The sequence below is a fragment of the Mustela putorius genome, unplaced genomic scaffold (genome assembly GCF_011764305.1).
Source record: "Mustela putorius furo isolate JIRA1106 unplaced genomic scaffold, ASM1176430v1.1 tig00000695_pilon_pilon_pilon, whole genome shotgun sequence".
Taxonomy (NCBI): domain Eukaryota; kingdom Metazoa; phylum Chordata; class Mammalia; order Carnivora; family Mustelidae; genus Mustela; species Mustela putorius.
In genome coordinates this window covers 5952696-5978768 of record NW_025421447.1, presented here as the reverse complement: position 1 = coordinate 5978768, position 26073 = coordinate 5952696, and the positions used below count along the sequence as shown (strand labels likewise).

General features: G+C 57.0%; 1 protein-coding gene across 3 annotated transcripts in view; it reads left to right on the top strand.

Annotated features, from left to right (window-relative positions):
- The window catches only part of RABEP1 (rabaptin, RAB GTPase binding effector protein 1), an 89550-nt gene extending 63830 nt beyond the window's left edge, over positions 1–25720 (top strand). For 2 of the 3 annotated variants that reach the window (XM_045083188.1, XM_045083186.1), the window contains 12 exons: positions 1039–1217; positions 3087–3218; positions 6314–6781; positions 7745–7849; positions 9222–9338; positions 15167–15265; positions 18797–18937; positions 21362–21551; positions 22011–22066; positions 23603–23701; positions 24195–24311; positions 24837–25720. In XM_045083188.1, the coding sequence (XP_044939123.1) occupies positions 1039–1217; positions 3087–3218; positions 6314–6781; positions 7745–7849; positions 9222–9338; positions 15167–15265; positions 18797–18937; positions 21362–21551; positions 22011–22066; positions 23603–23701; positions 24195–24311; positions 24837–24938 (1805 nt within the window). In that variant the 3' untranslated portion in view covers positions 24939–25720. The remainder of the gene's footprint in view (positions 1–1038; positions 1218–3086; positions 3219–6313; positions 6782–7744; positions 7850–9221; positions 9339–15166; positions 15266–18796; positions 18938–21361; positions 21552–22010; positions 22067–23602; positions 23702–24194; positions 24312–24836) is intronic. The other variant, XM_045083187.1, reaches the window with a different exon arrangement.
- The last annotated feature ends 353 nt before the right edge of the window (positions 25721–26073 follow it).

Below are 26073 nucleotides of genomic sequence, written 5' to 3'. Positions count from 1 at the left end.
TGTCCTCATTACTCGTCACTTCTTTTTCTCTCGCCCTCCCAGCCCTCGGCAACCTTGGTCTGTCTATACAGATTTACCTCTTCTGGGCTTCTGTGTAAATGGCATTATACAGTATGTGGCCTTGTCTTTGGCTTTCCTGAAGGGCTTGAAACTTGAGAGTGATCATACAGATTTTGTACTTAAGAAGTCCGTTTGACAGCGGTGTGGAGGGTAGGCCAGGGCACGAAGACGAATGGCAGGACACGTACCAGTTGTGTGAGTCGTGAGAGCTGGTCTGAGGCTGTTGGCAGATGAGGGTTGTGTCCCCCGCACCGGAGGGAGCTCGTAGTTCCTGTCACGGGGGCGGTGGGTGGGGTGAGGCGCAGCAGCTGCAGTGGCTGTCTCTGGTTTCTGGCTTGAGTGACTGGGTGATGCCACCCACCGGTTCGTTGGTACAGGATGGCCAGGCAGGGGCGTGTGGGCCGTATCTGCTGATACAGAGAACCTTCGCCTTGTCCTGAGCCATCAGAGCTGTGTGGGCTCAGGAGGGACATCTGGGTAACAGACTTGTCAGAGTGTCTCTAAAGACACTGAATCACGGTTACCATACTTGTGGCTTTCAGAGCAGTGTCTCGCAAAGGGTGTTCCCCAGAACTGCCCTTGTCACGTGAGTGGCACTGTGGAGAGGACTTGGTGTCAAAGGAGTTGGGGAACTGCTGTGTTCTGTATCCTCCTCCAGGAGAACACAGGCATGAGCACAGGTGCTGGGCTCTAAGTCCTACAGTGAAGGACCCTGTAAAAATTCATCTAAGCAAGGTTTCTAACACTCCCTGGGCACAGATCTCCTTTTCTCACATGTTGCTGTTCCTGGGAGCACGCTTTGGGAGCCTGTGCGAGTGGACGGCTGCCCTGTGTCCAGTCGCTGGTGGCCCCTCGGTGCTTGTGCGCCGCAGAGTCCCAGCTGAGGTGGACCGCTAGCCGGACCTGGTCTAGGGGCCCCGGTTCCAGCCGTCGCCTGCTGTTAAAACCCGGTGTTTCTGATTGGGGGTTCCCAAACAGTGTGTCATCTCTTGGAGCAAGAGCGACAGCAGCACAACCAGCTGAAGCACACGTGGCAGAAGGCCAACGACCAGTTTCTGGAGTCGCAGCGTCTGCTCATGCGGGACATGCAGCGCATGGAGGCCGTGCTCACCGCAGAGCAGCTGCGGCAGGTGGAGGAGCTGAAGAAGCGAGACCAGGTGAGCCATGCTGCGGACGCGCCCCCCGCCCCCTCACAGGCTTGTCCCGAGCCTGCGGGCCTCCGCGCCCTTTCCAAGTACACAGTAGCTGCGTCGGAGGGATTTTGCTTTTCAGCTTCCGTGAGGGCCTTGACTGTGGGAAAAGAACTTCTTTAGCCTTGGTCCTTTTTGGAAGCTGCGGGACGCAGCGGTTCACGGTTCTGAGAAGCTCTTTCTCCGCAGTGCTGTTCGGTTTTCCCAGACCACGGGATTTTGTGTATCCAGGTCCCGTCTTTGGTGACATGGCTCTGAAAGCCTCGTTGGACGGTGACGGCGCGGGATGGTTAGCTGCCACAGACAGGATTCCCAAGGGTGCCCGGAGAGCCTGCGTTCTCCTTACCTTTTGAAATCCTGTCTGAGCCACACGAGCCACACCCAGACACATCTGAGGTTGCAGATGCTTTGTTGTACACGCGAGGGGACGGAGGAGACTATCCCAGCCCCTCCCTTGGAGGAGCACGTGCGTCTGTCGTCTGGTCTTTGTGTGGAGGACGGTCCTCTCGGGCATGTATCCGTGATCGGAAGTGGGTGTCTGGTTGGTTCTAGTCCACACAGGGTACGTGGAACTTGCTGTCCTTGGCCCCGCGCTGGGGAGCTGACACTCCCTGCCGGGGTGGACACACTGTGACGGCCTCGATCCCTGGCTCCATCACACGCCCAGACGGCCTCGCGATCTGTGTTCTTTGTCTCTGACAGTGGTGTGTCCCAGCCTTGCCGGGTGTCACGCGGGAGCAGAGATCTCCTGCGGAGAGCCACGTGGGAGCTTTTCTCGGTGCCATAGATGTTGTTCAGACTGCCTTGTAGGACTTAGGTTGGATTTGGGTTCAAAAGTTTCATCCTTTTCAAAATTCCGGTCTTCTAGTTGTGACTCCTCCTCTTCTGGGTGTGCGGACACAGCAAGCTCAGGCTGAGGCTCTGGACTGCTGTCCGTGACCACAGTCGAAACGCTGCCGCCGCTCACTGACGGCCACTGTTAATGCCTGCCAAGGTTTTCCCGCATGTCTGTGCATGCTAAGGCTTTGCCTCTAAAGCTTCTGTCCTGAGCTCTCGGAGCAGACGCACTGACGTGCCCCAGCTGCGGTGCGGACTGCCGGCAGATCTGAGGTTCGAAGCCTGCGTCCCCCTCTTGCCATGCCTGCCCTCTTAGCCACGGCAGAACACTGGGGGTCCCCTGTGCGCCTGCCTCCCTGTCCTTGGAGCTCCGCCTCGCCCCGCCCCGCCCCCGGTTGGCAGACTCCTTGGTCCGCTGACTGTTCCAGAGCCAGTAGTGGTGCTTCTCGGCCCATTTCCCCTGCCCGTGCAGAGCACGTGGCACTGCTCCTGCAGAAGCTCATGCCCCCCCACCCCTGCCCTGTGAGGTGCCATGGCCATGTCCCCACGTGCCAGGCCGGGGCGGGGGACACTGAGGGGTCTGCTCGTCTGGTCGTGCAGCAGTATATGAACTTCAGCCGTTGCTTTTGCGTCTCACGTGAACTCGCCCGGTTTCCAGGGGCTATGCCCACCCGAATGCTGCCAGCGTCAGCAGGAGCATCCGCGTACAGCCCCGGGGCCCCATGAAGGAGGGGCTGTTTCGGGGTGCTTTCTCTTCACACGTGCTTCTTGGAAGCCGTTTCCTGGTTTCTCCTCCAGGCCGGGCTCCGTGCTCTGGGCCCGCAGTGGGAAAGCATTAGGACTGACGTCCTGACGCGGGGGCACAGTGAAGAGCTGCCAGCGCCCGGTTTTCCCGCAATTCTCTGCGCTCTCTGTGTGCTTGGAGCGGCCGCGGAATGAGTGAACTGTGAGGTACAGGTTACCGGGGTGACGTCCGTATCTGTTTTCCTTAACTTTTAGGAGGAAGATGAGCAGCAGAGATTTCACAAGCGGAAGGACCCCAGCCAAGCGGACACGGAGGAGGAGGGGAGAGCCCCGGCTGCGTGTGCTTTCCCACATGAGGAGCCTGCGGCCCAGCTGTCAAACGAGGAGGTAAGGTGATGCCGTCATCAGGGTCGCCGTGGCCACAATGTGACCATGTGCGTGCGGGCGTGCAGGGCCGAGCATCCGAGGAGATACAGAGGAGATGTGTGTCCCCACGTCTGCGAGCCGGCAGGGAGTGCTCCGGAGACACCGGGTCCTCTCCTTGCGCTCAGCGGCTTAGATGCTCTTGCTTGCAGCGGTTCCTGGATCAGAGCAGAAGGGGACTGCAGGGCCGCCTGCTGGATCTTTTCGGGGATGACAGTAACTGATGCTGGTGCTTTGGGTTTTTCTCTAGAAGACGATCTCATTTCCCGAGTCACCAAACTCCCCACAGCACATGCTTGCACATCAGCTGGTCTGAGGCCGTGGGCTGTGAGGACAGCGGGTGAGGCCGGGGCGGCGGGTGGAAGAGGCGGGAGGGGGGGAGCCCCGGGCATGGAGAGTGCTGCTCCCGTGGCCTTGGGGCCTCTCGCGCCCTCCCCGCGGCGGCTGGAGCCTCTCCATCAGATTTCCTGTCTGCAGCCTATTGGCCTGTGGCGCCCCCAGCATTACTGTCCCCTTCCCTTATGGGCAGTGCAGCTGCAGCCAGGCCTCCCTCCTCAGAGCACACGGACTCCCGTGACTGGGAGTCACCTCCCACTGCTCGCCGTTCCAGCCACAGTCGCCGTCCTGTTCTGTTAGCGCGCCGGGGGCTGCCCCACCAGGCCACCTGCCCTGCTCGCTGACCGCTGAGGTCCTCCCTCTCATCTTCAGGACGCGGGCTGACTGTTCCCGCCTTCGGGGTAAGAGCGAAGGCCCCCAGCCTCTGGGGCCCCAGAGGCACAGAAGGGCCTTCACCTCTGGGTGACGCTCAGTGCTTCCCATGCTCCCCGCATCCGTACAGCCAGCCCTGTCCCCCTGCCCCGAGCTCATGTGCCTCGCACCCACTGCCTCCAGCCCTGCCCCACCTCCCGGCTGGATTGGATCAGGGTCTGTTCCCACTTTGAGGGGTTCCGTGTGTCTGTGTGGTTGGCACGTGGACGCTCAGCCCTGTGTGATCTGCTTCCTGGTCACTTAGGTTTCCATGTTTATGGGTGGCTGGACGTCAACGTTTTAAAAATATCCCCGTGCACGCTGACAAGGATGATGTAATTGTTTTTCTGCATTCTTTGTTTTGGGTCGTACACTGAGAACCACTTGGCCTGATTCTCCCGTGCATTTTTTAAGCGGTCAGACTCCCAGGAGAGTGTCACAGTTTTTGGGTACTGCCAAGCGTTATGTGTTTTTTGTATGCAGGAATGTTTGAAAATGTTTCAGACTTTTCAGAAAATATTTTAGCAGGAAAATGGGAAAGGGAGATTTGTTATAACATACAGTGAAGCTTTTAAAAAATATTTTGATTCTGTCTTCGTTGGTCTGTAGTATATATTGTACATAACGTTATTTTCTGACATTCGAAGTCTATTTTAGGTTTTCGGATCTGATCTTTTACGCTTTGTGGAAAACACTTGTATTGAGGCTCATGACGATTTACTTTTCCCTGTTGATGTGAGGTTCATAGTGGCCGCTTCAGAGACTGAGTTTTTTGGCTAAAGATGATCAAAATTTGTAGGGCCTGATATCTTCTTTTGCCTGATGCGTAGAGGATCTTTTTCTCACTATAAAAGCAAAGTATGTTTGCTGTGGGAAATGTGGAAAGTACAGAAAAGTCTTGCGAAACAAGGATAGCTTCGGGATGGTCCCCCTGCCCAGAGGTGACACCGCGTAGCTCTGCTTCCGTTTTGTTTTCTGTTCCCAGAGTTAACGTGTGTGTTTCTATTTTCACTTTTTAACCATGACCCATATTGTAACTCTCCATAATGTTTTATGTAAATTTTTTCCACTTAAATCTGTCTTGGAGGTTTTGGCACATCAGTAAATGTTTTCCCACAAGTGGTATTGAATCGCTGGCATGCAGAGGCCCCATAATCCCATCCTGGTTGATTTGTGCCCAGGCCTGTGGGTCCGTGCCATTGGAAGGAAAGTGTGATGTCGCTCACAGTGTCCCTAGCAGCAAGTCATGCACATCATGCAGAGCCATGTGCAGACGCAGCAATGCTGGGTCGCAAGGCAGGAGCGGGAACGGGGACAACATGGGCCCCGGGCGTTGGGGACTCGGAGGGCAGGTGCGGGGCTGCGCAGGGCGGGCTGGTTGGGGGAATCCCGGTAGACTTCGGTGCAGGGTCTCCTCCGTTTCCCCACGCCTGGCGCCTGGTCGATTTAGGGTGGGGGTGCACTGGTGTGGGGCAGTGAGGGCAGGTAAAGGAGGCGGCTGGGCTGGATGCGGGATGGGTCGGGTGTATGTGCCAGGCGTGTTCTTAGGCGACTTGTGTATTAATTGGAGGACCCAGGTGGCTTGGAGGGCCAGTCTCTCTCTGGCTGGCAAGGTCCTCAGAATGGGAAAAACATCGTAAAACATAGAAAACAAAGAAACAGGATTAACAGACTTCACGTGCTCATGTCTCCTGCCAATGTCCGATGTCATTCTCACTGCAGCCCTCTCAGGCTACTCCTTCCTCTGTCCAGCCGCAGTGCGGACGGAATCGGTGTTTCTTGGGGCTCTGGCCTCAGCAGCCCCTCTGGTCCGTAGACCCTTCGTAGGGTTGTGAGCTGCTGCTGTGACTTTAGTTCTCATTGCGGCGGTCACTCTCCAGCCTCTGTCTAAAGCCTTCTGCTCCCTGTGTTGGGTGGGCGTCTCCCCGTGGGCGTCCCCAGCACGGAGCTCCGGGAGTCCTCCCCCGACTCCTGTCCGGCTTCAAGCCCACACCTCGAGCCCCTGGAGCTCTCAGCCCAGAGCGGGAGCCTGCCGTGTCACGCTGTGCGGTGTTCTGCCCGCCTGCTCGCTGGCGCACTGTTTCTCATGAGCTGCACACATGCCGAGGTCGGGGTTTGCTCGCAGCTGTGTCCTGAGCGCCTGGCTTGGGCCCAGCACACAGAGGTCATTGGTGAATGCCCCAGGACTACGGAGGGAGCATGCTGCGGAGTGGCGTGTGTAGTGTGTGGCAGGTGTGTCTGCAACGCGCTCGCTCCCATCTCTGAAGTGGAGCGCGTCGTCTGACTCGGCCGTGTGTGTTGTCACGTTTCAGGAACACCTGGGCAGCGCCCATGGCTCTGCGCACTCGCTGGACGCGGACTTGCTGTTGCCGTCTGCAGACCCATTCGGCAAGTCGGACGCGGACATGTTTAAGGACGGACTCAGGAGGGCACAGTCTACGGACAGCCTGGGGACCTCCGGCTCGCTGCAGTGCAGAGCGCTGGGCTACAACTGCAAAGCAAAATCTGCCGGCAACCTGGATGAGTCGGACTTTGGGCCGCTGGTGGGAGCAGACTCGGCGCCCGAGAACTTCGACACGGCATCCCTTGGGTCGCTGCAGATGCCAAGTGGGTTCATGTTGACCAAAGATCAGGAGAGAGCCATCAAGGCCATGACGCCCGAGCAGGAGGAGACCGCGTCTCTCCTCTCCAGCGTCACCCAGGGTGTGGAAAGTGCTTATGTGTCCCCCAGTGGTTACCGCCTGGTCAGTGAGACCGAATGGAATCTCCTGCAGAAAGAGGTGAGCCGTCCTCCTGCTTTTCTCCCGCTCGCTCCAGCGGTGGGACACCCGGTGGCCATGGGATTGTCCCTTCACTAGATGGCCCTGGGGTGCCGGCATGCACATGTTGCCGGGAGCGGCCTTCTGCCCGAGTCCTGGGACCGACTGGCTGATCGCTCTGACTGTGCAGCACCCCCACTGCCCCCAAGTGCCCCCCCAGAGCGGCACGCAGGCAGCTTCATGCTGGAGGAACGTGCTTGCTCTGCCCTGTTGCCAGTCTTGGTGTTCTCCGAGACCCCTTCTGTCGTCGCTCCTTGCGATCTCGTCAGCAGTTCGTGCGTGAGTGCACATCAGGAGGGGGCGGACACCACAGGAGGGAGAAGAAGGCGACGTTTCAGGAGGTTTATTTTCCTCTCGGACGTGTTTGCAAACTCAGAGGGACCAGTAGGAGCAAACTTGATGCCTTGCGCAGTGGCTCGGGTTCACGGGGCCTGTGTTCTAGGGACATGGTCGCCGGCTCACAGGTGAGGGCTTTGTCGCAGGCCACAGAGTCGTGCAGGTTTGCCTGGTGACCGTGCGCATGGAGACAGGGGGCCAGGTTCTCGGATTTGCAGCGCTTTCTCTCTCAGGGCCCCGTCTCCGGAAGGAGCGGTTGAGCTCTGAGTGGAGCCGCCTCCCTCAATCGCAGGAAGGACGTGTAGCTCACTGGTTGGCAGCTTGAGCTTGGTGCGCTGGTTCCCCGCCCGCAGCCCCTCATGGATGGCGTGCGGCTCTCGGCCTGGGACTGTGGCCTCTTGCTCTCCTGAGGCGCGGTGTCTCAGGGCCCTGGGCGTCCTCTCGTGCTCGTGTTGGTGTCCACCGTGTCAGAACCCCACCCTCTGTTGCCATAAATCCATGACGACGTTGTTTACCCTGCCCAGGCTTTCTGGGTAGTGTGGGTGGAACGACCCGTGCTGCCTGACGAGGGTCATTTTGGTGCCTCAGGTTCATAACGCAGGGAACAAACTCGGTCGACGCTGCGACATGTGCTCCAACTACGAGAAGCAGCTACAGGGCATTCAGGTTCAGGAGGCAGAGACCAGAGACCAGGTGAGCTGCTTGCGAGACCGGAGGGCCGTGGCGTCCTTCCCCTGGACACGCGGAAATAAGGGCTCCCTTCTCCCTTCTCTTGGGGACATACATACATCCATGTGACCTCCAGGACACCCGCTGCATTCCGCGGGGGGCACACCAGGACCTTTTGTCCACGCTCCCATGGCTCACCAGCTTCTGCGCTGGCCGGCCAGGCTCTTGGAGGGGCAGCGGCACCCGGGGTCCCTGTGCCCTCCCCTTTGCCCACGGCGGCCAGCTGCTCAGGAGCGGCCCCGCAGAGTGCCTTCCTGCGGCTGGGACCTGCTAGGGTGGGGGGTCGGGCGCTGGTGCTGCGCCAGCCAGAAGCTCCCAGGCTCATCCTCTTAACCCTGCGTGGGCTCTTCACTGCTGTTGCCCGCTTCTTGTCACAGACTTGCTGAGCAGATGGGGGCGAGTTCTCAGGGGCAGGGGATGGGCAGGTCCCTCTCCAAGCAGCGTGTCTGACGGCGAATTCTTGAGGACACTTAGGGAAGGGGAGTCTCCAGAGAGTGGGCTTGTGAGAGGACATAGGAGGAACAGATGATTTTTTCCTTGTTTCCAAATTATTTGATTATTGTAAAGATTGTTTCCTTAGTTGTCTTAAAATTAGATAAGCAGGTTAGGAGGATGGCTTGATACGTCCAGATGCCACCGCCATTCATTTCCTCCGGGTGCACTGCTTTCCATGTTGGAAACACTTTCTAGGGACGCGGGAGGGCCTCGCCGTGTGCTCAGAGAAGTTGTCGCTCGAGCTAGGTGTGTTCTAGAGCCAGAGTGAAAATTGGGAGAAGAAACGGGAGAGGGTGTTCAGGGATAGGAGAGGTGCACAAAGGAACACTTAGAAAGGGGAGCGCTGTGTTCCGGAAGCACGGCCAGCTCGGGGCTGAGTAGGGGAGCAGGAGGGGAGACGACGCTGCAGAGGGAAGGCAGGGTGAGGTCACGGGGGAGCGCTGCTGGTGGACGGCACCTGATTTCTACCCTGAGGGCCTTGGGACGCCTTTAGGAATTCCAAGTAGGGAAATAACACAGTTTGACGTTGGTCTCACAGAAGGTGCATAGTGTTAGCATGGGTGCAGGTGGGAGGCAGCGGACAGAGCGGAGTAAGGGCCCCGGCATGCGGGATGGGACGGGGAACGACCTTCCCGCACGAGAGCACATGTGCGAGGCCGCCTGCTCAGCCCAAGCCAGGCACTGCCCTCGAATGCCGCCGGCCTTTCTGAATGGACAAGTGCGTGCTGTTTCTCGGGAGGAAAACAGATGAGCTCTTTAAAATTTCTGGAGGTCGGGCCTTCATCTTAGTGCGCAGAGGCTTCCGTGGAGCCACGTGTTCACCGGCGTTTGCCGTCCGCAGGTGAAGAAGCTGCAGGCCATGCTTAGGCAGGCACACGAGCAGCTGGAGACCACGGCGCGGGAGCGGCAGCAGCTGGAGGCCGCCCTGAGTCGCAGCGCCCACGACGCCGGCCACCAGGTACGTGGGCTGATGGCGCCGTGTGGCCTTGGGCAGTGGCTCTGGACCCCAGCCCTGGTCTCTCGGCCGAGACCCCGGGTCTGTCTGTGCCCGGGGAGTCAAGCTCCCTGCCCGAGCTTTCTGTAGCCGGCCCTCCAGAACTGGGAAGCGTGGCTCTGTGCTCCGTGGCTGTCCGCGGGCTCGCATTTTCTACCTTCAGCAGGTATTCCTGCTGCACACGCAGAGCTTTCTGACGGGAGTGATGCTTTTTATTTTATTTTATTATTTCTTTAAAAGATTTTATTTATTTATTTATTAGAAAGCGCGTGCGTATGAGCGTGAGCACAGGCAGACAGGCAGGCAGAGGTAGAGGGAGAAGCAGGCTTCTCGCTGAGCAGGAGCCCAATGTGGGACTCGATCCCAGGACCCTGGGATCATGACCTGAGCCGAAGGCAGAGGCTTAACCCACTGAGCCACCCAGACGTCTCAGGAGTGATGCTTTTTAAGTTCTTACTGACTTCTTAAATGTGTAACACGTAAAAAAACTCAAAGCTTCCTGGACAGGCCTGGCATGCCTGTGCTCCTCTCCGCAGAGCCCCGTCAGGATAAAAGAGCCGCATGCGAACCTGCCTGCCACGCCTGCCCCCACCTGACTTCGGACACCGTCCGACACGTGTATTGTCTTGTCGTTCTCTGTGTGGCATCGTGATGTTCTTCCCTGACGGGGGAGCAGTGGCTGCTTCCTTGTGGTCATCGCACACTTGTCCCGTACGGGTCCGTCCGTCTTTTTGTCAGGACATGCATTTGGGTGGCTTCCCGTTCTGCAGTATTAGAAGTAATTCTGCTTTGCAATTTCCATGTGGGGCTGGTACTTCTGCTTGGAGTACTTCTGTACTTGGAGTACTCCGGCTCGGAGCGTTTGGAATGCATGCGGCGGTTGACAGTGGGTGACAAGGCCAGACCGTCGTCCACAGTGGCCATCTGCATTTACGCTCTCACCAACAATGCACAGGGGATCCCTGTGGGCCTGTGGTCATGGCAGGTGATGCTGGGGTCTCACAGGGGCTGCATGTGCCTTTCTTCAAAGACCACCCAGGTTGTGTGGCACTTGTCCTGTTTCTTGGCCTCTGGGATATCAGTGCGTGTGTGTGTGCACATGTGCGCTTGTGGGAGTCCTCTCCAGTCTTAATGCTGATTGTCTGTTGGATTGTCCTGTCTGTTTATCTGGTTTTGGTTATTTTTCCGACTTGTTAGAAGCTCCTTACACAATCCTACTAGAGTCTTTGGTGACTTGTGTGGCACGTGTCTCTCATATTTTGTGTTTCTGTTACTTATTGGAGCCTTTTGATGAACCGAAGTTCTTGATTTTCAGGTAGCCAGGTTTATTGACCTTTACGATTGGTGATTTTTGTTTGTTTGTTTTTTTGTTTTTATTTAATGTAGCTTTTTTTTTAAGATTTTATTTATTTATTTGAGAGAGAGAGACAGTGAGAGAGAGCATGAGCGAAGAGAAGGTCAGAGGGAGCAGCAGACTCCCCATGGAGCTGGAAGCCCGATGCGGGACTCGATCCTGGGACTCCGGGATCATGACCCGAGCCAAAGGCAGTCGTCCAACCAACTGAGCCACCCAGGCGTCCCTTTGTTCTGTTTTCTAAAACAGTATTTTCTTGGGGCACCTGGATGGCTCAGTGAGCTGAACATCCAACTCTTGATCTTGGCTCAGGTCGTGATCTCAGGGTGCTGGGACTGTGTGGGCTGTGTGCTCCCTGCAGAGTCTGCTTGGCATTCTTCCCCTCCCTTCTCCTCCCCCTCTGTTCCTCTCCCTGCTCATGTGCTCCTCTCTAAAATAAATAATAATATATTTTTTTAAATGAGTATTTTGTTATCCTGGCATTATAAAGATGTTTTTACATTATTTTTCTAGAAGCTTCATTGTTTATAGTCACGTTTATCTCTAAAAACCCGTCTAGAGCTGACTTTGATGTAGTTGCACAGATAAAGGTGAAATTTTATCTTTTCCATATGTTTAGCCGGTTCCTATACCATTTAGTGAGAAGACCCCCTTTGTCTGCCCCGCAGGGTCGTCTTGTCGCTCACCTGGTGGGTACGCGCCTGTGGCTCAGGCTTAGTCTCTGTTCTCTCCGATTGGTTTGGCTGCTTCTATGCCAGATTCTCTGCTGTGATTCACAGTAACCTTTTCACCTGCTGCTCTTTTTAAAGGGTTTTTGTTTTGCTGCTGCGAGCCCTGTTTTCATTCATGTCACAGATGCTCACCTTTGCGTGGTTCGCATACCTGCCTCGGAGCTGTCGGGTCATCGTGGGGCTGGCGTGTGGGGAATTCCTTTCCTTTGAGAATTGCTCACATTTTCCTGATTCTCTCCGTGTCAGGTGCTTTTAGATTGTGTCCTGGATTTAGGGATTTTTTTTTAAGATTTTATTTATTTGTCAGAGAGAGAGAGAGAGCAAAGGCAGACAGAGTGGCAGAGGGAGAAGCAGGCTCCCTGTGGAGCAAGGAGCCCGATGTGGGACTCGATTCCAGGACGCTGGGATCATGACCTGAGCGGAAGGCAGCCGCTTAACCAACTGAGCCACCCAGGTGTCCCAATTAGGGATATTGTATCGTGAGACTTAGCGTTCTGTTAACGTGATCAGGTTCCGTTAGCAAGTTCTGTCTCACCTTGGGTGACCGGTCCATTTCTCGAAGCCTCTGCGGAGCCATTGGATGTGTTCACTTGCGGATTGCTCAGAGGTGGGTGTGGGGCTCGCGCCGGTGGATGCCCTTTCTCTAGCGCCCATCCCCAGAACAGCCCTGCGCCCCCGCAGCTGGGCAGCCCTCCTGTGGGGCAGTTGGAAGTGGGGGAGCCCCGTGGGGACCATGGGTTCACCCCCCGAGGGGTTGCTTTTTCCTCTGCGGACTTCCTTCCCTTGACTGCTTTTGCTTATTTTTTAGTCTTTGGGTAGCTTTCGTATTTATCCAGAGTTTTTCATTGTGATCAGCGTGGAGAAAGGCCGCCGTGGGCCTCATGCATCTTGGAAGTCTGTACTCGTCCATATTCTCATCTGTCAGATCGACCGTCTTACTCCTACCTTCATCCAAGAAGGGTGCTTGTCCGGCTGCGGGCCTGAGCACGGGGCTGCTTGTCTCTGGCGCTCATCGCTGTGGCATCCGAGTTTCTTGTAAGAAGTCTGTGGGCGTCTCAATGTTGCTCCTTTAGGTGAAATGTTGTTTTTTCCCCTGGCTGTGTTAAGGATGCTCTTTGTGGCTTTCGTTTTCAGCAGTTTCACTGTTCTGTACCTCGGTGTATCTTTTTCCTTTCCGCTGTTTAGGGTTCTCAGGGTTTCTTGGATTTCTGAATTGATGTCTTACACCGCAGTTGGAATATTCTCAGCCATCATGTGTCCTTTACAAACTTGCTTTTACTGAGACATTACCTACAGCAAGCAGAAATCTCATGTGTAAACTTGGATGGATTTTAACATGTGAAAGATGTGCCAGGGCGGTCCTCACCTGGATGGGGACAGGGAACTCATGTTGCGGCATGCCCTGTCGCGCGGCCGCACCGAGAGGCAGGTGGGCTTCTGGTGTCCTGCACCGTGGGCTGTGCGGCATGGCCTCAACTGCGTATAGATGGAAGCCTGTCGTCTGGTGGCTCTTTCAGGTCCTCTGTCTGGGAGGCTCCTGCGCACCACGGGGTGCGTCCGTGGGGAGATGTTCTGCGCGTCCTTCTGTGCCGGGGAGATGGCCCCGTGCGTGCGATCCGCGGTGGAGGGCGCAGCGTCGTTTCTGGCTTCTGCGAGCACTCGCTCTCCTGCACCCCCGCGTGTCTGCGGTGGACGCGTGGCCCCGCTTCTCGGGAGCGGCCTCCAGCAGGTGCAGGGTCGTTGCGAGGGCCTCGCATTCGCGCTGCTGGCTCTCTGCCTCCACGGCCGTGCCTCTGCAGATGCACATGTTAGACCCGCATGTGGTCTCTCCGTGGCTTTTTAAGGCTTTTCTGTATTTTCTAACGTTTTTGTCTTTGTTCATTTTCTTCTTCAGCTCTGTTTTACATCTCACTCATTTTCTCTTCTAATGTGTCTGATCTATTAAAACGCATCCACTGAAATTTTTAACTAAGACAGTTGATTTTTTTTTTTCTGTTTATCATATTCTTTTGGTTACTTTCTGTTTTTCCTAGTTCTCCAGTAGGTTTAAATTTTGCCTTTTAAATCTCTGGACAGGTCAGATACAGTCTTTCTCTAATAATTCCCAAATCTGGATTCATTTTAGATGTGTTTGTATTACCTGTGTTATTATTTATTTTTGTTTTTATCCTATCTTTTCTTTGTGCATTTTTACTTGAGTGCTAGACATTATATGTGAAAATATTGAAAAAACATAAAACCTGGGTGGCTTACTGAGTTAAACATCTGCCTTCGGCTTAGGTCATGATCTCAGGGTCCTGGGATCGAGCCCTGAGTCAGGCTCTCTGCTCAGCGGGAAGCCTGCTTCCCCCTCTTCCTCTTCTCCTGGTTTTGTTTCTTCTCTGTCAAATAGACAAATAAAATCTTTAAAAAAATAAAAATAAAAAAAGAGGGGCTCCTGGGTGGCTCAGTGGGTTAAGCCTCTGCCTTTGTCTCAGGTCATGATCTCAGAGTCCTGGGATCGAGTCCCCCATCGGGCTCCCTGCTCAGCGGGGAGCCTGCTTCCCCCTCTGCCTCTGCTGTTCCCCACCACTCCTTCTTTCCCTCTCAAATAAATAAAACTCTTAAAAAAAAAAAAAAAAAACCATTTTCCTGATGAGAGGCAACTAGTGGTCCTCACAATCCCGGACCACTGTCATCCAGTCACAGGAATGGAGAGTACATAAAGGTGTGAAGGTTGGGTTAAAGTCTTCCCTTTTCCTTGGTGTCACCCTCTGGGGACCCAGTCCTTGGCTCCTTTTGCATCGTGGGTTCTGGACTCTCATCTCTGCCCCCCTACCCTGGGGCACTGAGCTTTGTGGTGTCATGTGTGTTTCTTTCGGAACCAGCACGTGCTTCTAGGGAAGAGCTGTTGCAAATACCGCTTGACTCTCCATGTGTCCTCTATCTGGTCCAGAGTTCTGTGTCTTTTTTGCCGTCTCCTCCAGGGCCTTCAAGTAGTTATTGTTCATATTTTTATCTGGTTTTCTTAATTCCAAATAGGAAGGTTGGGTCCCCCGGTCTGATCTGCTGTTACTGGGAGCAGATAGTCATGTTCTCAGTGTCTAAATACATGTGTGTTGTTGTATTTTATCATTGTTATGTACATATTGTATTGTATGTTGTATTTTATCATTGATACGTACCTATCAACGTTACATCCCAACTATCCCCGAGTCTCACAGGACCCGTCTCAGGAACATTAAGTCAGAGGGAGTTGAGAATTCAGTGATGTTAATCATGTGTTTATTGCTTTGAAGTAAGTCATCTTGAAGCCTGAAGCCAGTTCAGAGAAAATCTATTTGTCCTTTACACTGTGAGTGTTTTTTTTTGTTTTGTTTTATTTGTTTTTTTAGTTGACAGAGTTTCAGAATTTTTTATCTTTTTCCTAAGAGCTCCTTACAGGGTACTGTGAGTAGGCCACGTGGGTTGTCATCCAAGTCCGGAGAGCCCGGTAGTGCTGTCCGTGCACAGTGGTGTGCAAGCCCGGGCACTGCCCCTGCTGCCCGGTGTGGCGGCAGGGCTGAGGCCCCGCAGAGGCACGCACATCTGCGTCGTGAGTGGTGATGAGTAGTGGCAAATGAAGCCAGCATCAGCTCTGAGTGTGAGATAAGCCGGGGCTGCAAGGGTTCCTGTCAGAATCGCCAGCTCCCTAACGATATTGTCCGTGTGCGCTTTTGTCTTTTAAGATCTCCGCACTTGTCCTGAGAGCCCAGGCGTCCGAGAGCTTACTTGAAGAGTTACAGCAGGGCTTTTCCCAGGCAAAAAGGGATGTTCAGGAGCAGATGGTAAGTTGACATTTAAGTTAGCATGAACCATGTTAACTAACTTTCTTGTTCTGTTGTGAGACCCTCTTTGCTGGGGCTGTCTCCTTTGCCCAGTGGCCCTGCTGTTTGGCTCTCCGGGGCTGAAGCAGTGTTGGTCATGGACGAGGTTACATGAAGACCCCACTCCTTTTCTAAACCTGCCTCCCAACCAAAACCACTCGGACCTTTAACTTACTGTCCTTTTCTGACTTGGGCAGCCTCAGTAGGGTGAGCTCTGGGCTGCCGGTGGGCTCAGATACGAGGTGGACATTGAAATCCCCCACAGCCCCGGCAGCTGGAGCCGTCCCATACCTGCCCCGGGCAGCTCCCTGACCGAAACCAGGCTCCCAGGGCTCCCGGGGCTCCCAGGCCACTGACATGGGCACCATCGCTGCGGTGCTGCACGGGGCCGTCTGTCTGTCTTGAGGGCTGGGGCGGACAGCTCCTGGAGGAAGAGCTGCTGGGAACCCTGCAGGGTAGCTCCTGGGACCAGGCCTCCTTCCCCACTGGGCTGGCTCCATCCGCCTCTGCTTCAGTTTCCTTGAAGCTGGAACCCGATGCCGATGGCCCTTGTAAGATGATGGCCGAGCTGACAGAGCCTGCCAACCTCGCATCCTGCTCGGCCAGTGGTGATGGGGGAAGGCCTTCAGTTGTCTGGGCACAGCAATGCTTTGTTCTTGGCTGGCGTTGGGTCAGCGTCTGAGCGCCTCTGGAGCTGGTCCCGAAATACTAGCCCTAGGCTCTGGAGCATCTCATTCTGACCCTTGACCAGGGACTTTCATACCTTCTCGTCGATCGGAGGGTACGACACGGTAACTGTCAGCGCAAAAGCCACTGCTAATGCTGACAGCATTCCAGCGTTTAGCTCCTCTCTCCTCTGTCCTCCCTCGTCTCTGCCTGCTTGTCTTCCACACACATCGGCCCGCGCCCCCCGAGTGGACGCCGCTTAGAATGAGCGCGTGGCAGGTGACCAGAGACGTGTTCGAAGGCAGGCTGGGGGCCTGCGCTCCATCTGCTGCCTGACCTCTTTCTTGACGTGACCTGCACAGGTTCTTGGAGGGAGGGAGAGAGACCCTGTGTCTTTGCCCCTTCACACAAGAGCTGCTGTGGCCATGCCTGGGATCTTCGCGTTACCCCAGCAGCGTCTGGGAGCATGTCCGTCTCCAGCGGCTTATGGAATGGACACTCCTCGTGTCTTCAGTTAGCATTCCCAGTTGTCAGTGTTGGGCTGCACCTGCTTATGCACTGCTGAGGCTTCTCCGTCTCTACCATCTCTGTGTGTGTGTGTGTGTGTGTGTGTGTGTGTGTTCTGAGCCACCTGGAAATCCTTCGCCGACACTGTGCTGCTCCGGAATACTTGAACACGCGTCACGCGAGAGCGGAGGAGGGGTGCTTCTCCTCCACCACGGCACTGTTCTCGTACCCTTAAAATGGGACCAGGGTCCCCAAAGCGCGTGGTTCTTCGTAGGGGCGGTTTTGGTTTTTTATTCTGATTTTTTGGTGGAAGAACCAGTCAGGGGTAACATACTGTCTTTTGCCGTCTTGTCACTTTACTCTCTTTTAGTCTCTGATAATCTAGAACAGTCATCTACCATTTTGGTGGTGGGTTTTTTTGTTTTTGGTTTTTTTGGTCGTCTGTGACATTAGCAATTTTGCAGAGCCCAGACCAGCTGCCCCCTAGAATACATGTTGGATTATTCCACGCGATTCGATTCAGATTAGACATCTGGGCACGAGCAGCACAGAGGCGCAGTGAGTCTGTGGGGTGCTCTGTGGGGCAGGGGGCTTGCCGTGCGGCGGCCATCACCTGGTTAGGGCGGGGGCACCACGGTTTCTGAGTGACCGAGTAGTGCCACCAACAGCAAGAGCATTGAGTGAGTTTCTGTGATTCTTTGTAGCACTTCTTGCTCTTAGAATGTGTCTCAGCTGAGGATTCGCAGTGCACCTGCTATGTTTCCAAAGCTCCTGGAGTTAGCTACTTCCTCTGTGGTTACCGCTTCCATGCAGGGTGAGCTCCCTTTGTGTCTGTCCGTGTGACATTTTTGGGTTTCCCTTTTTTTCTTTTTTGATTTACTTTTTTGGGGAGGCATGCAACATGGTTTATAAAATTATAAAAATGGATCGGGACGCCTAGGTGGCTCAGTTGGTTAAGCAGCTGCCTTCGGCTCCTGGGATCGACTCCCACATTGGGCTCCTTGCTTGGCAGGGAACCTGCTTCTCCCTCTGCCTCTGCCTGCCTCTTTGTCTGCCTGTGCTCACTCTCTCTCCCTCTGTCTCTGGCAAATAAATAAATAAAGTCTTTTAAAAAAAAATTATAAAAATGGATAAATGTTCATACTTCTTCCATTCCCTATTCCTTTCAGTCCATCCTGCCCCCTCCTTTGTAGGATCATTTAAATATATTTTTGGTGTATCCTCATGCTTTTCTCTTTACAAAAGTAGTAGCTATACCCATGTTATTTTTTCCCCCTTTTCATGTCCCAGAGAGAGTGGGATGCTCCTATTTTGTGAAAGGGCTGAAGGGGAACGTAAGCCCAGTGGTTTCAGACCTGCAGATAAGAGCCGCAGAATGAACTGAGATTGATGCGTGACCGTGCAGGCCTGCCAGCAGCCTTCGACCTTCCGGATGCTGCAGTCCCCTTCTATGGGAAATGACCTTGAGCTTCTCCCCTTGGAACTGCTCTGTCCTGTCATCCCTGCTGCCCCTGTCCCCATCCTAGTGCTTGTACTTCCCTGGGGTTGTCACTTTGCCGAGCTCTCCTCCCCTGCACTGTGAGCTTGTCCAGGCTGGGCTCCAGCTTTCATCTCTGTCCCCCTGCATAGTGCATGCCTCTTGTAGAGCCGCCGCCGCTAATGGAGTTTGGGAGCGCACAGTTTGTGTTTATACACGTGCTCCGGTGAAATGACCGGGTGAAGTTAGCAGAAGTCAGATACTTGTGTAGAATTTCATCATATGCTCAAAGTAGCTGGGATAATTTTTATAACGATTCAAATCCTCATCAAATACCTACAATTGTATGGTGCATCAGCATGCAAACACACGTGGGCGCTGGTTCCATTTTAGGAACGAGCTGCTCAGGTGTCCCATAGTTCCAAGCAGGGGTCCTCTGGCCGACGGCAGCACACGTGGCCGTTGGGCCATGTGTGCGGAACCTGAGCTGACTGTGTAGACGTGGACTCTGTGCAAGGGAGCCGGTGCTGCTCGGCTGTCCCAGCTGGTGGGGAGACGGGGTCGTGCGGTGTTTGCTCCCACATGTGCTCTGTTTGAGTGAAGCCCCAGCTGCAGGGCCTGGGGCTGCCGGGGAGTGGGGGAGGGGTCATGACGTCTCTGCAGCCCATGGAGACCGCGGAGCACGGGCTCAGACGCTTCTTCCTGTCTGCGTCCTCGAGAGGGAGGAGCCCCTGTGGGTGACATGGCGGTCGTTCCGAGTGTCCTCGTGTGCCCAGCCCCCACTGCTTTGGCGCAGTGTCTCCCGGCTGCAGCGGCGGTGGTGACTCTGGCGTGTGTTGCAGGCAGTGCTGCTGCGGTCGCGGGAGCAGGTGGCGGACGAGCTGGCCAGGCTGCAGAAGGACAATGACAGTCTGCAGGGGAAGCACAGCCTGCACGCGTCGCTGCAGCAGGCGGAAGACTCCGTGCTCCCGGACACTCTGGAGGTACCATGTTTCCCCGGGCTCAGGAGCAGGGATGCACGGCTTCTGAAATGGCTGCTGGCTGGTTCTCACGCGCGACAGGCCGCGCAGGTGGAGCGCGGTGAAGCGTCGAGCACGGTGGGGCCGGCGGCTCTCGGATACAGCCCCATAATTTCAGAATGTGCGCATCACCTCCGGAAGACGCCTGGGCCCTTCTCCCCCCACCGCCCCGCCCGGAGCACCTGCCGAGTTCCTGTCTTCCCAGCATTGCCGTGCCGTGCTGTGCGCAGCTGGGACCCTGCGGTGTGGGCGGTGTGTGGTCCTTCACTGCCGCAGACCGTTGTCCACGGTCCCTGCGCCGCACAGCCGCATCCGAGTGCCCGCCCTTGTCTTGGCCGCGTGGATGTTCTGTTTACCCGCTGGCCTCTGGGTGGGCCTCCGGGGGGGTCTCCTCGTGCACATAGCTGAGGATGATGTTGCTGTGGACGTCCGCTGCTCGTGTGGGTTTCTCTGGGGGACATACCTTGAGGTTCAGTCACAGGGCCTGTGAGAGCTACACAGTAATTGCATGAGGCTCTCTCCTGTCCCTGCTGGTGCCCGTCCCCACTGGTCCCTGTCCCCACTGGTCCTGTCCCCGCTGTCCTGGCTGCTGCCCATCCCCTCTGGTGCCAGTCTCACTGTTTCACTCCAGCCGGCGCGGCGGGTGTGGAGCAGCGTCTTTTGGTTCTCATGTGTTCCGTGCCCGCGCAGTGGTAGTGAGTGTCTTCCCGTAGTTTATTGGCCATTCGTCTGTGTTCCTCGGAGAAAAGTCTGTTCAGATCTTGGGCTCATTTCTGAGTTGGGTTATGTCTTTTTTACTGTAGAGTTACGCATGCTTGGTCTAGACCTAAGCCCCTCACCGGGGCAGCAATTTGCAGAGCCCCCAGGGAGCACTGTGAAAATGGAGGGCGAGGAGGTCTTGCCGGGCTTGGTTTTCTGTAGCAGCCTGGGGAGGGTGAACAACACCTGCCACCCTCCTGCCCTCACTTAACTTCACCAACACGTGGGGTCGCTTCTGTTCCTCTGTCATTGGGCGGATGTGGGCTGTGAAGCTGCCCGCTTCCCAGAAACACTCGTGACTGTCTCCCATCTGGGTCCCAGGCGGGCCGGGAGCGCTCACAGCCCCGCACCGTCCCCACCCTTGTGCTCCCCACCGGCAGGTCCTTCAGCTGCCTGTGAGGCCAAGTCCAGGAGATGCAGACAGTATAGGCAAGGAGCAGTTGTTACTTGTGAGATCTTTTGTTTCCGTTTTAAAAAAAAAAGAACTTACAATAGTTAACTATCTAAGTATCAACACTACAGAAATGTATAATTTTGCAAGTTTTCCCTGATCCTACCCTGCAGATCCAACCTCTATAACTTGGGCCGCCTCCTTTTTTTTACACCCCCCTCCCCCCGTGTACATATGAACACGACCACTGGGTTTTATTTATTCATGGGGCCACCTCGCTGACCTGCCACCAGCGCCCTGTGTCTGGCCCCTGCCTTCCCGACCTCATGTCTCCGTGCGGGCCACTGGCGCTGCGCTTTGGGAACTGGTGGCTGATCTCAGCAGAGAGAGTTTGGGGACCAGTCTGCTAGCGCTCTCCCCACCATTCCCTGATGAGCGGTTTTGTGCCTGGGCGGGCTCCTCTTTTCCAGGCTCTCTAGACTTGAACTTCGGGACTGAGCACACTTCCTGGAATGCTGGAAGGGTGTGTGACCGGTGCAGGCAGGGGGACTGAGGCTTAGACCTGCTCCAGGAGGAGATCTCGGGGCTTTCCTCCCACGGTCTCTGGGTGCTCTTTGCTCTGCCCGAGCTGACTTCAGGTGCTGCAGGCGGGGACCTGAGGAGTCCGTGTTTACCTCACAGTTGCCTTAGGGTGTAATTGGACTTTTTAAAAAAGAAGACAACTACGATTCAGGGAAATTAGTTTTAAACTGAGTTTATTATAGAAAAACAGGCACTCCCCTTGGAAAGCGGCTCTTCGCCCTGCGGCGTCTGTCCCAGCGTGCCTCATGGCCTGTGGCCCATGGCCGGCGCTTGGCAGAGCGTGTCAGTGCGCGTGGGAGGTCACTCTGTGCGGAAGTCACGCTTCCTTGGGGGCGTGGCCTGCTGGGACCTCAACCCGGCTCCCTCAGGTTTGACCAGGAGGCAGCGGGGCCGCGGAGGCCTGCACAGCCCGTCCACACTGCATGTCCCATGCGTTCTTGCTTTTCTGCTGAGGAGGTCTCCGGGAGACACGCAGCCCGCCCTGCTGTTTCTGGCCCTAGTGTCGGGTTCTGCCCCGTGGAGCGCCTGTGGTGCGCCATGGCGGGGAGTCCTGAGGGCGAGCTTCTGCTCTCTCTGGAACGGAGGATGCGGGGGCGGGAGCCGTCCGGGGCTTCTACGGTGTCGCACAGCCGGCGAGCCCGGTTTCTCGGCTGCAGGCGCTGCGGGAGCTGGTCCTCAAATACCGGGAGAGCATTGTGCACGTGCGGACGGCGGCGGAGCACACGGAGGAGAAGCTGAAGGCCGAGATCCTGTTCCTCAAAGAGCAGATCCAGGCCGAGCAGTGTTTGAAGGAGAACCTTGAGGAGACCCTGCAGCTGGAGATCGAAAACTGCAAGGAGGAGCTGGGTGGGGCCCGGGCCAGGGGTGGGGCCTGGGAGAAGTGGGTGGGGAAACGGGGCACCGCGGGCTGCTGACTTTCACATTGTATACACCTGAAAGGCAGCAAACGGGCAGAGGAGGTGTAGGAAAGAATGAAGGGGTTTTCAGATGTTCTGGTATATCCGGAGTAAATTCAGATTTAATTGGGACTTGAAAATCCTCTGTTCAGGGAGTGGAGCTGCTGCTCCTGGCAGAGCCCTGCTGGGCTGCACGGGCCCGAGTTCGACCTGGCGCAGGACGCACTTTCCATGTGGCCTCTGCCTGCACTAGAGCTCTGTGCTGCTGGGGGGGCTGGGGCACTTGAGGGAGGGGGGCCCTGGTCTGCTCTTGGCTTCCGACTGCTTTCCTTGAGATCAAGCTTATGGGAGAAGGGAGTGTGAATGAGGAAGACCTCAGCAAGGCTGACGTTTCCCCCTTCCCTTCCAGCTTCCGTGTCTAGCCTAAAAGCTGAACTAGAAAGAATAAAAGTGGAAAAGGCACAGGTGAGTCTCCTGAGGACCATGGGGACTGCACCGCAGCTGGGAGTCGTGTGTGGGAGACGGGCTGCGTCCCGCCCGCAGGGAGCGGCTGCCTGGTGTCTGCTGGGGCTCCGGGACAGGCGGGTGGGGTCAGGGCGCATCGGTGTGGAACAGGGTCTCCTACAAGCAGGAGGGGGTGTTTCTCGCAATCCTGACATCAACACCGCTGCTTGCCTGCCCCATGCCCTGCGGCCCCACCAGGCACGCCCTTCATCCCGCAAGCCCGACCAGCTGAGCCCTCGTCCACTCCTCTCGTCTCGCTGGCCGCGGCTTCCCCGTGGCTCTGCCGTCTCTCTTTCCTGGCTGCTTGCCTCTTCACGCTGTCTCTGGCAACACCCAGGGGCCTGGCCCCTGCCCTTCTCTGGCCTGGGCTGCCACCGGCCCTGGCTGAGCAGCCCCATGTGTCCTGTGCCCATCTGCTGTCCCCTCCCAGCCCCCTCAGGCCCCTCGCCCCCAGCTGTGACGGTCCCGCCGGCCATCCGCGTGACCTCGATGCTGGTGGTGCTCCCGGCCCGTTCACGTTCCTTTAGGGAAGGGACGGCTTCTGCCGGGTCTCGGCACCACCCATCCTACTGTCTGGGCCCTGCGTCCTTGGTATTTCCCTCCCTGGAAACCGTCACCTCCTGACAGTGGAAAACTTTCCACCACACGCTGTGGACCCCGGTAGGAGTCGCGCCTTCTGGTCTGTCCCCGGCGCCACAATTCCGGCTCCTGTGCTGTGGGGGGCAGACGGGCAGACCACACCCGCTTTGGCGCACCTCAGTCTTGTCCGCACGCATCACCTGTTTGGGCTCGGACTTAAGTGCTCGGCCCCCATGCTCTACCGGCCTGATGCCTCTGTCTGCCTCCAACACGGACGCCTCCCGGGTCCTCTTCGTAGTGTAGCCCCAGGGGTCTTTCAGAACTATCAGGACACACACACAACTGTATCGCTGTCAAACCCCCTGTAGCCCCTGCCGTCGCCAGGATGGAGCCCGTGTCCCCTGCCCAGCTCAGGGCCTCTCCCGCGCCCACCCGCAGGGCCGCGGCAGCAGGGACTCACCCCGGTTCTGCGTGCTCTTACACGCGTTCCCGCGGCAGCAGGGACTCACCCCGGTTCTGCGTGCTCTTACACGCGTTCCCGCGGCAGCAGGGACTCACCCCGGTTCTGCGTGCTCTTACACGCGTTCCCGCCTTCACCCCTTCCCACTCTCCTCCTTCCCTGGAAAACGTTTCCATTATGGGTCAGTGTCACGTGAGCTTTACTGGCAGGGTGACGCTCTGCTTCTCTGTGGTCACATACCATCAGTCACACGCACGTCTGTCTCCTGACCTCTGTCCCCGGGCCTCAGGACCTAGTAGGGACCTGATGGATGTTTGATGAGGCAGGAGGTCTTGGGGGGCAGCGATGAGCAGGTGGGGATGGCGCAGGCAGCCGGTGGCCAGGGCCGGGGGTGCCTGAGGGTGGGGCTGCTGCTCTGAGCCCCAGGCCCTTTCCAGCTCGGCTTTCTCCTTTCCCAGCTGGAGGCTGCCCTGAGGGACGAGTCACAGCAGCTCGAGGGCCTCCAGGAGCTGAAGGTGACTTTGGAAGAGCAGTTAAAGAAGGAGACGGCGGCTAAGGTGATGTGGCGCCGGGAACACAGGGTTGCATGGTGCCTGTGTGGGAGGATGTGGCAGCTTGGGGCCGGATCCCCCGAGGCCATCCGCAGGCGAACGGGAAAGGACCCTGTCAGGTCGCCATGGCAAGTGCTGCTCTGGGCCGTCCATGGGGCCCGTCCCCCATGTACGCGCAGCCTGAGGCCAGCCGGGTGAGGACAACCTCCACGAGGCCGACTGCAGCCGCAGTACTGGAGGGTCCCATGTCCCGAGAAAGGCTCCCCTGCCGTCTCGCGGGAGGGCTCCCTGGCCGGGCGGACGGGCTCATGGGAGCCGCTATGGCAGGTGCTGGGCCATCCCTGCTGCCGCGGTAGCTCCTCTCGGCCACTGCTTTCTGCTGAACAGTGGCGGTGCTGGGGTGGTGGCTCTGTCCTTACGCCGCAAGGGCAGCTGTGTGGGGCCGGTGCGCGGCTGCGTGACCATGGCTTCCGGGCCTCACGGTGGACTGCGCTCGCAGACGGCGGCGGAGCAGCTCGTGTTCGAGGAGAAGAACAAGGCGCAGCGACTGCAGACTGAGCTGGACGTCAGCGAGCAGGTGCAGAGGGACTTCGTGAAGCTCTCGCAGACCCTGCAGGTGAGGCCCGTGGGGACCCGGGGCCCCGCTCCCTGGCAGCTCTGCGAGGGAAGTGGTTGTGGGCACAGACGCGAGACCCTTCCCCGCCGGGCCACTGCCTGCACTTGGTTCCTCTCCTGACCCCCAGCACCGCCTTCCCGCCGTGGGCGCCCCATGCCCGTCCCCACACCCCTTCCTTTGAGGCCCAGCTCGGCATGGTCCTCCCCGTGGCGTCCTGTCCACCGCCACAGCCGGCTGTGGGGTGCCTGCGGCCTTGGGCCCAGCGGATGCCTGCACGGATGTTTGGGAGATTGGAAACAACCCTCGAAGCTCGCGGTTCATTCGTGTGTCCCGAACTCAGCCTGTGGCGTCTACGAGGCCAGGGGTCGGGGGTCATCCCTGTTGCAGTCCCAGCAGTCAGCCTGGGTCTGTCGCACAGCAGCCCCCGGGGAGCAAATTGCTCTGAGGGGCCCGGTCGCCTCAAAACTGAGTCCCCTTGGGAGAGTCCGGCCCGAGGCGCAGGCACGTGTCCCTGTCGCTTCCCAGGTGCAGCTGGAGCGGATCCGGCAGGCGGGCTCCCTGGAGCGGATCCGGGCCATCCTCAATGACACCAAGCTCACCGACATCAACCAGCTCCCCGAGACATGACGTGCGCGGCAGACGCTGGCCCGCACCCTGGGATTTTACCTCCTCTTTAGAGCAACGTTAATTTTATTTAACTCTTAACTGAAGAAGTCACGAGGAAGGAGCCTGCAGCCACGCTTGCTTCTGGTGGGAGACGATGCTGTGGTGCAGGAGCAGCGACTGGCCGGGGGATGTGCGCGGAAGGACTTCCTGTGGGGACAGATGGACACCCTGGACTCCGGGGGGCTGGGGTCCGCTCGGTGGCGGAGGAAGTGCTGCTTTCTCCAACGTTCTCCTGCCTTGAAAGTAACATCCCGATCGTGTTTGGAATTACATTTTCTGTCCTAGACCCAGGAGGAGCGCGCCGGTCACCGTGTTCAGCTCCGGAGGGGTGTCGTGTGCCGGACGAGTATTTTATATTAAAATATGCAGCTGGAGAGCAGGCTGGCGGCTGGGGACTGCACTGCTCAGCTCAGTGTGTTTCTTTTTACCGTCCTGTCTCGTGTCGGAGGACCTTCAGCACGACTGAGACCTGCCTGAGAGCCACGGGACGGTGGGGACACCACCGACACGGGCGCTGACTTGACTGTGAGACCCGAGGGTGGTGGGGATGCCTGCACCGGAATCCGAGGTTTACGGAGAAGCACAAGAGGCCGTGGAAGCACTTCCTACCCCCGGACGCGCTCTGCGGGCCCACAGGTACCAGGGTTAAGCTGAACGGGCACGTCTGCTCTTCCGAAAACTGTTTTAGTTTAGTTATTGGATCAGTGGAAAAATAATATTAATAAAACAAGCTCTGACATCTAGTATGAACTTCTGCATCTGCTTATTTCCACCTCGAGTCCGCGAGCCTGTGTACCTTGTTTCCGAGCGTCCCAGACAGATGCCTGGTTTATGTCCCTCTTCGGACATCGCTGGGGTGTGGGCATTGCCCGAGGGAGCCCAGCTGGTTGCGTCTGTGCCTTGGACCCCGCCCCGCCACAGGGAGCTTGGAGAGCAGGTGCCGGGCTCTTGCTGGCCCACGGGGGGATGCTGGGGCCTGGCGCACACATGCATCCTCAGGGGCCCTCGTGCTTGCGGGGCACAGCGAGGCGCATGAAGGAGTTTGGTGGGCGGGAGTGGCTGCGACAGGCTCCGGCTTGGCCAGCGTGGACTCAGG